Below are 14,120 nucleotides of genomic sequence, written 5' to 3' on the forward strand. Positions count from 1 at the left end.
GAATTCTACTTGTGTTATTTACATGATCTGTAAGACACTGATAATGGTTGCCCCCACACCAACGCACAATATGTTTGCTCTGCCACCGGAATCACGAGCTGCTCTGTCTTATGGCTGCTAATTCACACTCTACCAACTTGTTAACAGAGGTCTGGAACTTCTAAGCTCGCCTAGAAGTTGGAGGGGGAGGGGGGGGGGTGTATAACTATGTAGTTTAGGCTTAATGATCTATCACTGAATTGTACCATGATGTTCTTTCCTGAGGTGAACTAGGATATCTACTTAAGCCCTGTCACAATCATGAAACATTGATTCTCATCAAATAAATGTTCTGAGGGGAAAGCTTGTGAATCAAATTAAAGTTCTCACAGCTGTCTTTATAACGACTTGTAACTAACCTATCAAGTAACTTAACTCATAGTATGAATACATGAATGGATGACTGTGAGTTTTCGCCTTAATGGTTAACAGTTGCGTGACAGCTTTGTATTCTAGGCTATGAGTAAAAACGTAATCTTATATAGGAGAGAAGTTCAGTGTGAATGTGGGCTGTTCAGGGTACTGTGCTGTTCAGGGTACTGTTTCACTCATAGAAAACCAACCCAACAAAGTACCAACTGTTCCAACTAAATGAAGCTACTCAAATCAACAGTCCACAGTAGGTGTGAAAATGTAGAGCACATGCATCTAACTCTTCCCCCAAAACAGATAACAGCCTAAACCTGATTCGAGAGCAACAGGAAAGCAATTAATATGAACCAGTTGCAAAGTCAAATTGTGAAAACCTGTTCTCTTAACTCAATCTGCAACATGGAAAACTAACGACCAGTCAAACGTCTTTAACCTTTAAAACACAGCCTTTCTAGCAAACATACTCACTCCCGACGTGTGTCTGAAATCAAAATATACCACGGATAAAGTCTACGAAAGAAAGATTGAGTAAAAAAAAAAAAAACACATTAAAAAACATCTAAAAGGAAATTTATACAAAATGGATTCCAGGTAAACCAGCTAAAAGACCCAATTCAGTTACCAAGGCCCCGGGTGCAACGTCTTCGATGATCAAGGACTGATACTGCAGTCGGACAGGGGACATCAAACCTTCTCTATTCAAGGAACATAAATAATCCTGTAGAAAGTTATATGAAATGTCCATCTTATTTTATCCGATTTTCTTGAGTAAGTAAAGTCAATAAGTGGGCTAGACAGACATTCTGTCACAGTATGAACTTAACTTTATCCGCTGAAAATGTTACATTTACCAGTACTGTACCTGTTGACTTAACTACTGTACCTGTTGACTTAACTATCACTCATTCCTCATCCCCAAATATCCCTTGTGTCAACCAGATTTATGATTAAAAAAAGCCATTACTTTCTTCCATGTTCTCCACTAGGCAGTGCCATTCACCCCACAAACTATGAACTACTTTAAAACAGTCTGTCTGAGGATGCCAAAGGGGTAGACCAGGATTGCTATCAGATGCTGCCACCTACAGGAGCAAAATGCCACTGGCCAGTAGGCAGCATAAGAAATAGGCAGGCTGCCATCTACAGCCACTATAACCAAGTCAAACGCACCTGAAACAACGAACGGGGCCAAACCTTCGGAAAAGGTCCTCAACAAACGAGACGGTAATCTTTCACGGGCGACAGAGGGGAGCAACCATTATCTAGTGTCAACAACCAAAAGCTAATTATTGCCTATGCTGGATGCACGAGGCCTTCCTCAAATCTATTCTCCCTTAGAGTCAAAGCAGTCCAGTGTCTGCTCACACACAGGTAGAGAGGACTCTTAGTCAGAGCAGTCAAGTGTCTGCTCACACACAGGTAGAGGACCCTTAGAGTCAAAGCAGTCCAGTGTCTGCTCACACACAGGTAGAGAGGAGGGTCACGCCGGCCTGGCGCTTCCCAACATGAGCGACCGTGCTGCTCGCTGTTCCTCGCCGGCGGGTGATGAGTGGGCGCTGGTGGGCGGGAGCGGAGGTGCTGTCTGAGGACAGGGGGGGGGGGGGGGAAGGGGGGCGCACGCTACAGCAAGCCGGAGGAGCCGCTGCGCAGGAGAGAGCGGCGTTCCCCGCCACGCCGAGGGGACGCGTGCGACGTCCCCGCCACGCCGGAGCCCCGCCCGGCTCCACCGCCGGCGCCGTCAGCCGTCGATCAGCAACACGTCAATATGGGACAGATCTATCATGTGCCTGCGGTGAGCAGAGGAGGAGTCGCACGTGAGTCACCACCATTTCGCTTTGGACACATGTTTTGTGACGACATTTAAGGAACTACAGCTATAGGCTCTGTGCACCAGCTCCACTACTTCCTGAAAGGAAGTAGGCATCTTTATTTCCTGTCCTATTGGATGAAGTGATTGATCAGATGTGCGGCACACCCAGCGCACACCTGATAAATCACTTAATCCAATAGTATAGGACAGGAAATAAAGATGCCCACTTCCTTTCAGGAAGTAGTGGAGCTGGGGCACAGAGCCTATTCCGTCACCAACAACCATCGTCTAGCCTGGAAGCCAGACTTCCTTGCAAAAGCCACCCAGAAGGTTTTCCAGAAATAGCGGGTTAATCGAGGACTGCGTTCTAACTGCTGTTCACCCCCAAGTGGGGAAGCAGCCCCTGATTGGTAGTAGTTGTTGTTGTTGCGTGAAAATGAAATACAGGACGCTGGCAAAACAGTCTCCTGAAGCAACGAGCGGCAACGTTAACGTTATAAACACAGCCGTGAGTACAGTGATTGCAGCAATAGACTCAATTCGCCTTATTCACCTCAGCTGCCATATATTGGTCAGTCTGACGTAATTGGGGGTGTGGTTGCGGAAGTGCCCGTTGACTTTAATGTTAAAAGTTCACTGTAAAAACACCACTTCAAGAACCAAAATAGTCAAAATAACAGGCTGAATACACTATCGGGGTTACAAACTCATCATTACCATACTCAATGTTTTTCACTGCTGTTGTTTTCGCGTTTGGAAATACATGCAAGTGAACGTAGCTGACGGCTAACTATGACTCATTCACCTCCATGTATTTCCAAACGCGAAAACAACGGCAGACTGACCTGAGGTGAATAAGGTGAATAAAAACAATTAAACAAAAACGAGAGTTCTGTATGCACTAGCGGAGTTTCAGAGGAAAAGACGTTTTCGCCGTTCTTCCGACTGGATTTGGCAAACATTGTGTGGCTGAAGAAGCAGCTCAAGGCAAGAACTCCCGCTCACTGAAATGGTTCAAGGGGGGTGGACCAGAGGTCCAGACTGTATCGCAACGAACACGTTAGTCTGGCTTCCAGGCCGACCACCATCTACTGAAAAGTTAATATTGGGGAAGGGAAACGAAGGGGAAAGGTTACCTGTGGAAGCTGACTTGGAAGCTCAAAGCATGCTGGGGGCTAACAAACTGGGCGATGGCTTTCCTCTGCTGCGGTAGCATTTGGAACATCTGCAGGCATTAAAACCAGACAGGATAAGAGAGTGCAGCCGTTTAGACACGGAAAGAGGCCAGTTGCTGCTATTCAAGGCTGTGCACATGACGTTGTGGGGGTGGGCAGGGGCGGGCTGTGAAGCAGTGTTAAAACGAGAAGACAGGGGGCGCCGGAGGATCGGACACATCTCGGTCACCGGTCTGGAGCAGTGGGTGAGGGAGAAACAGTGGTGTCTAAATTCCAAATCAACCCATAGTGACAGTCCAAAGCAATTCCCATTCCCCTGAAAAGATTGCATTGCGGTTACTTACCAAAAAAAATTTCTTGAACTAGTACAGATGAGCCTATGGATTTTCTCTCCACATTATTTAAAGCTCTAAAGTCCTTGGAACACAAGTAGCTGTAAGTTAGTGGGCGAGTGTGGATATGTTAGTGGGCGAGTGTGGATATGTTAGTGGGCGAGTGTGGATGTGTTAGTGGGCGCGTACTAGCGATGCTGGCGGGTAGCGGGGGAGCCATCCTACCTGGATGGGTCCGATGGAGTTCAGCAGGTTAATGAGTTGTGCGTCGGTGGTGGAGGAGGAGAGGCCCTCTATGGACACGGTGCTGGACTGGCCCTGGGCCGCCCTCGGGTTCTGTCTGACGGGCAGCGCTCGGTCTCGGCCCACCTGGCCGACCCCCGCCACCGCCGCCGCCCCCCTGGCTCGGCCGCGGCCCGGAACCACCACCTGAACAGCGTTTTGGGATTGGGGGGGGGGAGATATAGCGAGGAGAGAGAGACGGGGGGGGGGGGGGGGCTTGCTTGAGACCTCTGTTCATGAGGGCACAATGTTTTAAACCAAAAAGGAAGGATGACCAAGGCACTCGTAGAAAAAATCCATCCTTCCTTTTTGATTTAAAGTCGCCGCCCTTGTACCAAGGCCGCACCTTGTTTTGACATTACTTCGTCTCACTGAAGGCGCGCTCCTGATGTTTCAATTCCACGTTCGGCCGAGTGGAGACGAGAGGTCTGCTGTTTATCGGCATGAATGATGAAAAAAAAAAAAAAAAAAAAAATCCTCTCTGCCCATTTCTCAGAACACCCCGAGGCTGCAGCTGCTTTCGCTTCGTTGACTTATCTTTCTACGCACGCCGTCAACGTCAAAATGTGATGAGTGCGCCGCACGTGCGTCTGTTGCATCTTCATAGGAGCTCGGGAGAGAACGGAACGGTTCCTTAATCTCTGAGGAGGAAGTCCTCCACGAGAGAGAGAGAGAGAGAGAGAAGAGGAGGGGGGCAAAGGTAGAAAGAGAGGCAGGTAGAGAGCTGAGAGAGAGAGAGGCAGAGAGAAAGCAAGGCAGAGAGGGACAGAGAGAGGGCAGAGAGAGAGAGAGAGAGAGGCAGAGAGAAAGTGAGGCATGGAGGCAGAAAAAGAGAGGCAGAGAGAAGGAGGCAGAGAGAAAGCAAGGCAGAGAGGGCTGGCGGGTCCGGCCTGGCGTGCCCGGCTCTGACGGCGACAGCGTGGAGGTGACGGGCGAGCAGCGGAGGCCGGGAGACACCGTGCATCAGCCCCGAGTCACCCCGCTCTCCGCCCGTCAATATCACAGCGCCCGGCTCGCTGTCCCGAGCCATTACCTCCACGACTCGAACAGGGGGAGACAACGAACGGGCGGTGGTATTTTGAAAAGAGGGAAAGACGGGGCGCCCCGGTGGCTCATGGGTTAAGGCGCATACCATGTTGAGGCTAGTGCTTATCGCAGCGGCCCGGGTTCGAATCTGGCCTGGTCCCTGTTCTGCATGTCCTCCCCCCCCCCCCTCTCTCTCTCTCTCTCTCTCCCACCTTTCCTGTCACTCTACACTGTCCTATATAATAAAGCTCAAATGCCCCCCAAAATATCTTTAAAAAAAACTAATCGCACCACAGCAAGACAATTTGTGTTTAGCTTCTATTATGTTCCGTCTCTTGGCGAAAGAGCCTCGGCTAGGCTAGCCTTCTGCCTGGTCTTTAACAGCGGGGGGGGGGGGGGTTGTACCCTGTTGTGCTGCGGGATGGCCACGGCCCCTCTCCCGCCCGGGGCCGCGCCCGTGTTCTGGAGCAGCTGCCCGACGGCGGGGCTGCCGGCCAGCGTGACCTTCCTCGCCGGGTTCTGGCGGACCTGGGGGAGCGTCCGGGGGCCCGGCTGCTGCGGCTGCTGCTGCGTGGCGTCAAGCCCGTCTCTGCCCTGGATGTGGGGAAACGGCACAGAGCAAAGTCACCGCCCGTCCGCTTCGCCGTCCGTCCGCCCGACACCACCTGACTCTCTTGCTGCAGGGCGGCGCAAATCAGGCGAATCAGGCGAACTTTGAACTTTCTGCGGCGGATTCGCGCGGCGACCCATTGATCCCGCGGCGAGATTGGGGCGAACTGGGCGGCGCAAATTTTCTCGCCGTGCCCGGTGTGAACACAGCATTAGGGCCCATTCGTACTCTACGCAAGCTACGCTAACGCAAGCTATGCAAGGTGACGCAAGGTGACGCGTCCTTGCACAGAAACGTGTCATGCCCAAAAAATTTAACTTAAAGCGAGCGCAAGTGCTATTTTGTGCCGATAGGGGCGCTGACGCAAGGCAGAGACCCCCGCGCGCTCAGTGAACCCAAATATTTGCGTGGAGCCGCATTCACAGACGCGTCAGCGTAGAGTATGAATCAGGCCTTAGTCCTCCATTTCAACGCATTTGATATTCATTGAGTTATTCGTGCTCCGCGCTCCGTGACTTTAAACGCGGCTCAGACGAAGCCACATGGGGGAGAGCGCGGGTGCGCCCGCGTGTGCCGAGCCGAAAAAGGTGCCAGCTCGGCGGCGGGGGGGGGGGGGGGGGCTGAGAAGCGCGCTGGACAAGGTGACCGGTCTCGTTATTGAATGAAGTCACAGCCGAGCGGTGTGGAGGCGACAGCACGCGGAAGAAGGGAATTGAAGGTCGCCTCTTCGCCTCTCAGACTGGAGAGGAGAGATGTGACAGATCAATATCCACTATCCACCATCTTCAACCCCCCCCCCCCCCCCCCCAACAAATGGATTAATCCACCCTATAGAAATCACTGCTCCTGATTACGCCCATCAGACGTTAAGCTGCGCTACACTGGAGTGACACCGCCTTGATATGTTCCCCCTCCCCTTCCCCCCCGCCCTCTACGCTGCCCCCAGCCCCCGCTGGCTTTTGTGCTGCCTTGTGTTATGCCTGATGAAAATTTAATTTGCTCCGCTCGCACCCTTATCTGTGCGACTAAGCCATACAAATCCAAAATCCTCAAAAGTGGCGAGGACTCTTTTCTTTACGCAGGTGTTATGGCGCCTCGCCCCCTGTTAGAGAAAGATTAATTACACCGACTGACTGACTGCCGGATGGATTGACATCCTGATAGCCGGCTCTCACACCTGAGGGATGGAGGATAGAGAGAGAGAAGAGAAAGAGGCGCGATGGAGAGAGAGAGAGACAGAGAGAGAGAGCGATAGAGAGAGAGAGAGCGAGAGAGACAGAGATAACATTGTCAGGCTTCCGTCGATGACAGCCCAACAATGTGCAAGAGAGGGAGCATCTGGAGATTCTGTTTTTCAGCACTGCTAAGGGCCTTCACACTCACCCTCAACCCCCCCTCTCCATTTCTCTCTCTCTCTCTCTCTTTCCCTCAACCTCCATCTCTCTCTCTCTCCCCGTCGCTCTCTCTCTCTCTCTCCATCTCTCCCCCTGAGATGCAGCGCTTCAGATAGCTCGGCGCGGGTTTCCCTTAACGCGCCTGACAAGACACCCGGTTATCTTCATCTGCAGCCAGCCGGCACACCCTGGCATCCTCTGGGATGTGTGGATAGCAGAGGGGGGTGGGGGTGGGGGGGTTGCGGCTTAATCCAAATACTATTGCGTCTCGGAAACGGGGCCTCGGTACGGCCGCGAAAAACCGGACTGTTTCAACACGGACTTTTGGGCTCGTAAAACGGAGATTAGTGAATAATCAAGAGCCAGCGCTAACGAGAATGAAGTGGTCGGCAGTGACGAAGATGCCGTGTGTGTGTGTGTGTGGGGGGGGGGGGGGTAGTGGATTCTGTGAGGCTGCCATCTTGTATCGTTTAAAGCGAACATTGTCCTGTCTTCTTAAAAAAGGATGTCAACCTTTAAGAGCAGCGGACTACGCTGGCTAAATGTCATAGAGATCAGTTTAATGACGGTTGCCTTTCGGAGTTGTGAAGGTAAGATGGGGCGTGTCAGCCTCGATACTGGGGCAAAGCACAAAGGGAACGGGACACTTGGACGGATCAATTTCACCCAAATGACAGACGCAGCCATGTGTCATTTTGAATAGGTTACACGTGTTCTGATAGGAGAGAAATGGCCCTCCAAGGGAATGAGACATTTAAAGAATATCTTTATATGTTTTTTTTTACGTTTTTGCCTGTGTCTGGGTGCAGTGAATGGGACGATCGCAAGCACGAGGCAAGACAGAGACGATAAAAGTGCATCCTAAAAACGACCAAAAAAAAAGCTATCAACCCAGAAATCAAGCGAATAAACGTACCCCTCCGAGAAGCTTGACCACTCTCACTTTCTGTGGAATCTGTGGACTCTCACTTCCCCCGCTGTTGCTGCGCTGCACCACAGTCCTTTTCATTCCTGCCGACTTAGGCCCCTGAGCCTGGGCCTGGCCTAGGCCCTGACCCACCCCGGGGCCCCCCTGCATGGGCATGTTCCCGAGGAGAGACTGGGGGTTCTGGAGCTGCGGGCCGGGTCGGATGGGGTTCTGCTGGAGGACATTCCTCCTCTGTTGCTGATGTTGCTGCTGATGCTGCTGCTGCTCCTGCTGCCACTGGGCCTGCTGAGTCGGGCCGGGTCCGGGGTTCTGCTGTTGGCCTCCCTTGGCCATCTGCAGGCGGGTCTTAACGTTCTGGCGGGCTGGCGGGGTCTGCGGGGCGCCGTTCAGGGGGAAGGCCGGCCCCTGCAGCTGCGGGTGAACCAGTGGCTGCTGCCTCTGCTGCTGTTGTGGCGGCGGTGGGTTCTGATTGGAGGCCTGACCGTGACCCGGGTTGACCCCCGGGTTGACCCCCTGGCCGGTGATGCGGTCCAGCAGCTCCCTTTTCCTGACGCTGGCCTGCATCTGCCTCCTGATCTCCTTCCTCCTCAAGATCTCCTCCCTCAGCTTCTTCTGCTCCTCGATCTTCAGGCGGTACTGCCTCGTCTCCTCGTCCTCGCTGGGGTCCTGGGGGGAAACACACACGCGTCAATGTCACCCGCCACACTCTCCTTTCTCCACCTGCCAGGCACCGACCGGCGCTGCCACACTGGTTGCACCGAGAGAAGGTATCCCCCCCCACCAAGAGAGACGTGTGACGGTATTGATCTCTTTCACCGAGTGAAGAGGCTTCCGTTAATAACCTTATGATTGGGTCGTTAATGAACGGCGCACGCCGCCGTCGTGCTAATTACAGGCTTAGCCCGGCTTACTGTGTCAAGCTGCTTGATTTTACAGCGGCACTGGCTACACGGCATGAAATCCTCTCAGCGCTTGAGATGTCTTAACGGTAAAAACGTGATTAGGGAAGGAGGGCTTTCACAATGATGCTACTAGCTACGCTAACAAGTCTAGGTCCATGTAGACTGTGTGTCAGCTAAATTTTAGGCGTGTTTTAGGCACCCCGTTTTCCATCTCTAACGGAGCACTAACCGCTGGTGTTCTGAGGGCGGCGTTGCCCTGCGCGCTGGGAATCTCCTTCCTGACCACCGTTCTCTCCGTAGCCCCGGCGACGGGCTGGCCCCTCCCCCTGCCGCCGGCAGGCAACGGCCGGACGTTCTGCCCGGGCCGCACCCCCGGCATTGCCCTGGCAACGGGCCTGACGTTGGATGTGGGTGTGGCGGCGGGGCGGGCATTGTTCATGTTGATGTTGCCGGTAGCTACGGGGAGCTCGCGGAGGTTGCTGTTGCGCTGGGGAAGGAGCATCTGCTGTTTGGGATTACTCTGTTGGGAGATTAAAACAAATATCATATTATGCAATAAAATGCTGTTAAAAAAATAAAAATAAAGGTATCAATCTGATAATCACAAATATTAACCAGTGTGTTCTTTTCTGTAGGACACCAAAAACCCAAGTAGCAATACAAATATTGTATAAGCGCCATCATACAAATGGTCCAAGGCACTCTTCCTATATATAAAAAGCGTTAATCTACAGGCTAGTTCGTCCCAGAACAACAGATATCCAATATGTTTCGGCCAGCAGTGGCCTTCATCAGGGCACAGCAACATTGCATAAGCGCCGCCATTTTGGGAGTAGAAAGCAACAGTCGAGCGGCTGAGCCTCACCATGCGGGGTCTGATAGGGCTTCCGTGCTGCTGCTGCTGGGGGTTCTGGGAGCGGGGGGGCATCTGCCGGGGGCTGCCGCCGTGCCCCTGCTGGAAGGGGCTCTGGGCCAGGTGCATCATGGGCCGCTGTGGCTGCTCGTTGGGGCGCAGCAGGTGCTGGAGCTGGTGCTGGGTGCCGGGGTGGTGGTTGGGCGGCGGCTGGGACAGGTCCTGCCGGTGCAGGGGTTGATGTGACGGCGGCGGCCGGTGCAGGGGCTGATGGGACGGCGGCGGGTCGTGGAGCGAGAGCTGCGGGGGTGGGGGGCCGTGTATCAAACCCTGCGTGGCGGAAGAGGAGGAGAAGGAAGAAGAGGAAGAAGAAGGAAAAGAACATGAGTAAAGGTGAGGGGACAAGGATAATCTGGTCACATACGCACATTGTATTCCCATTTTAAATAAACAAACTTAAACATGGTAACAGTGCTCTTGCATACATTTCTGTTTTGTTCATGTGCTACGCATATGATTAACCTCCAATCCGTGTCCTCATATAGCCGTGCAGTGGATATATACCAATGAGTGAAGCACTAGAGGGCGCTGTTGTCTGTGTCTCTCCGTGTCAGCCAGCTTGGTTGGGATTTCACTCTGACAACAAATGAGACTCTCCTCTTCACGCTTCACTAACTGCCAATATTAAACAAGCCTGATTTTTTATTTATGTGTTCATTACCGAGCTCTTCAACATTTTAATAACAAAGTCTGGCGCAAAAGCTGGAGATATTCATGAATGTACAATACATGATATGATTGCGAGGGGGTTTAGTGGATGGATGGATGAGCATGGATGGAAGGTTTAAGAATCTAATTAACAAGTTCATACTAGCGAGGAAAGAAGTAAAAGATTATTCTATTTTATGGATACATGCGTTAAAAACATGCGAGGCCGGCTCATACGCAGCACAGCGCACCACACGTGCGGGTTATAGGAGCCACTTACTCTCAGCCGTACCTGCATGCCGAACTGCAGCTGCTGGGGTGTGAAGGGGTTCCCCGTCTGGGGGGGGAAGGGCTGGCGAGGGCCGGGGCCCCCCAGGAAGGGCCGGGCGTTGGGGGGGCCGCTGTGCTGCGCCAGGCCGCCCATGCCCTGGTGGCCCTGGTGAGGGTGGTTGGGTCTGGGAGGCTCCCTCTGGAACAGCAGAGGGCCCTGGCCCGCCTGGTTGAAGCCCGGGCCCGGCTGTCCGTAGGGCGGATGGCCCGGCCCCGGGAGCTGCTGCTGGTGCTGCTGCTGATGGTTGTTGCTGTTCATCAGAGGGGAGGGACTCTGGTGGTCGAACATGTGCTGCCCGGGGAACCGCGGCTCTGAGAACGGGGAGGAATGAGGACAGGGGAACAGGGGAACCAAGAAGTCAGGTTCTTCTGCTGCTGACGTTCGCCACGTTTCCTAACGGGTTACATGGTGGTTGAATCTGACACATGCCAGTTGTCTTCAGGCAACAACACAAATGTGCATAATTTTGTTTATATTATTCATTTATTCTTGTTTTTCCTAATTTCCCACTATAAAAGTTCACCTCAACTGTCTGGGCGTGGTAATTAGCTTTTTTTTTTTTCTCTCCAAATTCCACATTGTTGTTGTTACCATAGAAACCTCCATGCTACGCGCTCATCTTGGGAGACTAGCTAACAAGCTACTTAACTATATCAAGTATCGATAGCCATGGTAAGGATGTTGACTTATACAGGGTTCTTGCACCTTTTCCTCAGCGATATTCAAGCACTTTTCAAGCATTTTTCAGGTGCAGATTCAAGATTTTCCAGCACCTAACGCTGGCATAATAATTCAATATTTACTCAAAATGATAATTTCACTTCTTCATCACGTTAAATCAGACGATATAGTGCTATAAAAAAAAGACTTAGCATCACTTCAAACAACCCCCAGACAAAATTTCAATTTCAATAATGACTTGACTGAAAATGGGTATTGGGAAAAATAAGAGAACAGTAGTCTTTGAGGTAGGCAGTCAATGAGCTACTTGAGCCTTAAAATGTATACAAAATCAAACACTTTGTATTGTGCAGTTGCATATTGCATAAACTAACATGCCATAATTGACATACAATACTAGTACTAATGTATCATCTCCATCCTGAAAATCGACCACCATGTGAGTTCACCAGGTCTGATGTTATGTGGTGATGCATAGCCTAGCCTAGCATAGCCTAGTCATCCATTCCTTTCCATGCATTCCAAAACACCAAAACTACGACAGTGACTAAGACAGCTTGTATTGTCTTCATCAAGCCAGCGGTCATTAAAACAGCCTCCCGGCATGTTGTAGGCCTAGTCTGTCTGTCTGTCTGTCTGTCCAACTCACCGTCATCAGGCGCCACATAAAAACACACTACGGATCACAAGTCAAGCCAAGCCACGTACGATGCTCGAGAGGACTTGTCTTCATTTTGTGTGAAAGCAATTAGGACGAACAGTCTCTCTGACTTATTCTAAAACACAAATTCTCTCAGATAGCAATTTATTATGAAAGTAGCCTAGTTATTACAGTTTCAATGAGTTTCCATTAGTAATTTATACAAAATTCAAGTACTTTTCAAACCTTGAAAACGCCACATTGAAATTCAAGCATTTTCAAGTATTTCCAGCACCCCTGGGCACCCTGCTTATAGAATAATTTTTAGTAATGATGTTTAGGCCTCATCTCTTCAAGAAGTACTACAACGATGCACCCTCTTAAGCACCTATTGTATTTTAGATTGCTATTCTTGCACTTTGCCTTCAGCACTAGATTATGCTCTAAGTCACTTGTTTAAGAAAGGAGATGCACTTGTGAGTTCTGGCAAGTAGTAGTACAAAAAGTGTCTGCTAAATGACTAATGTAGTGGTAGATAGCTAGCCAAAAAAGCACAACTATAACATTCTTATGAAAGCAAACTAGCTATCTAAAGTTATTGATATCACCTTAAGAAAGCAAACTAGCTAGCTAACGTTAGCTAGCGAGCTGAATTAATATAACCAGAAATAGTCCTTGAAAGGCGCTCTAATTGAAGTGCACCTAAAGTAAATATTGGCATGTTCTGGCCAGTGGTGCAATCTATGGGTGGATAGAGTAGTGGTTATCCTTGTGTGGCGCACTACGAGGAGAACATTCTCCATAGGTTGAACAGGGGACGACACATTTAACACACCTACTTCTCCAAAACTAGTGTGGACATATTTCTTCACTTTTCCTCGTGTTCGTGTTTCTTCAATGCCCTCATAAGGAAATGGCATAGCCTATAAACACCTACAAAGTGTGACCAACCGCCCTGTTAATCCATCAGTGGGCGCCTCTCGGCTGTGTCACATGGCAGAGGGGGTGTGGCCACACTGCTCATCTTGGTTTCCACTCAACAGAGCGGCAGACCTAACACCAGGGCAGCAGACCCAACACCAGGGCAGCAGACCGAACACCAGGGCAGCAGACCCAACACCAGGGCGGCAGACCTAACACCAGGGCGGCAGACCTAACACCAGGGCAGCAGACCTAACACCAGGGCAGCAGACCCAACACCAGGGCGGCAGACCTAACACCAGGGCAGCAGACCTAACACCAGGGCAGCAGACCCAACACCAGGGCGGCAGACCTAACACCAGGGCTGTCCCCTGAGAGTTGACGAGTCGAATCATCAGTCTAGATCAATCTTCTCGTATTAACCAAGATATTCGCTGTACAATTTTTTTTTCTTTTCCCATAGACAGATTGAGCTCTAACATCTGCGAAAAGTGACAGCTAAAACATTTCCTTGTTGACTGCTGCCCAACGCATGAGCCTATTCACACACGCTTTCAAAAGCGCAGCTGAGACGACAAATCGCCCAACCCTAATGTAGGCTATGGGAATTGGGAAACACTGCATTAAAACAAGGGGGCATCTAGTAGATGGACAATGTGAGATAGATGATGCATGTTTAGCCAGAAAAACAGGTGTCTTTTATTGTGCTGCCTGTGAGTTTTAGTTTAAAGTTTCACAGCTGTCCCGCCTCCCGTGGTCTCCCCCCAAGCCTAGACATATTGGGGGGGGGGAGGAGGAACGAATCGTCGAATCTCTGGTTTGGACATGCCAATCTGATTCGACTCGCAGAATTCAGAGTCGGGTACAGCCCTACCCAACACTGTGGCCGCCAATATGTCGGCAGCCCTTTTGCGGGAAGCTTTGGACATTTTATCATAACGAAATAGCCTACACAACGGGACAGGGATATAAAGCAAAGGGCGATATCATTTTGAGAACTCACAGCAAACGTCAAACAAAGACAAAACCAAAAGTGAGTCTTTAACGGTTGACGCTAGAAGGGCACTCTTCTAGCCTTGTGAGACCATCCTGATTTCGCAAGCTCATCTGGCGCAT

The 14,120-nt window shown here is 50.9% G+C and overlaps 1 protein-coding gene across 2 annotated transcripts in view; it reads right to left on the reverse strand.

The window, feature by feature from the left end:
* Positions 1 to 898: 898 nt before the first annotated feature.
* The window catches only part of rbm33a (RNA binding motif protein 33a), a 31,445-nt gene continuing 18,223 nt past the window's right edge, over positions 899 to 14,120 (reverse strand). Inside the window, exons 12-19 of one of the 2 annotated variants that reach the window (XM_084450601.1) lie at positions 10,724 to 11,073; positions 9,736 to 10,053; positions 9,100 to 9,390; positions 7,957 to 8,634; positions 5,442 to 5,630; positions 3,954 to 4,157; positions 3,358 to 3,446; positions 899 to 2,198 (exon numbers count right to left, since the gene is read on the reverse strand). In XM_084450601.1, coding sequence (XP_084306727.1) covers positions 2,150 to 2,198; positions 3,358 to 3,446; positions 3,954 to 4,157; positions 5,442 to 5,630; positions 7,957 to 8,634; positions 9,100 to 9,390; positions 9,736 to 10,053; positions 10,724 to 11,073 — 2,168 coding nt within the window. In that variant the 3' untranslated portion in view covers positions 899 to 2,149. Of the gene's footprint in view, positions 2,199 to 3,357; positions 3,447 to 3,953; positions 4,158 to 5,441; positions 5,631 to 7,956; positions 8,635 to 9,099; positions 9,391 to 9,735; positions 10,054 to 10,711; positions 11,074 to 14,120 lie in introns of both variants that reach the window. The other variant, XM_084450600.1, reaches the window with a different exon arrangement.

Source organism: Borostomias antarcticus (assembly GCF_949987555.1).
Source record: "Borostomias antarcticus genome assembly, chromosome: 2".
In the NCBI taxonomy this organism is placed as follows: Eukaryota; Metazoa; Chordata; class Actinopteri; order Stomiiformes; family Stomiidae; genus Borostomias; species Borostomias antarcticus.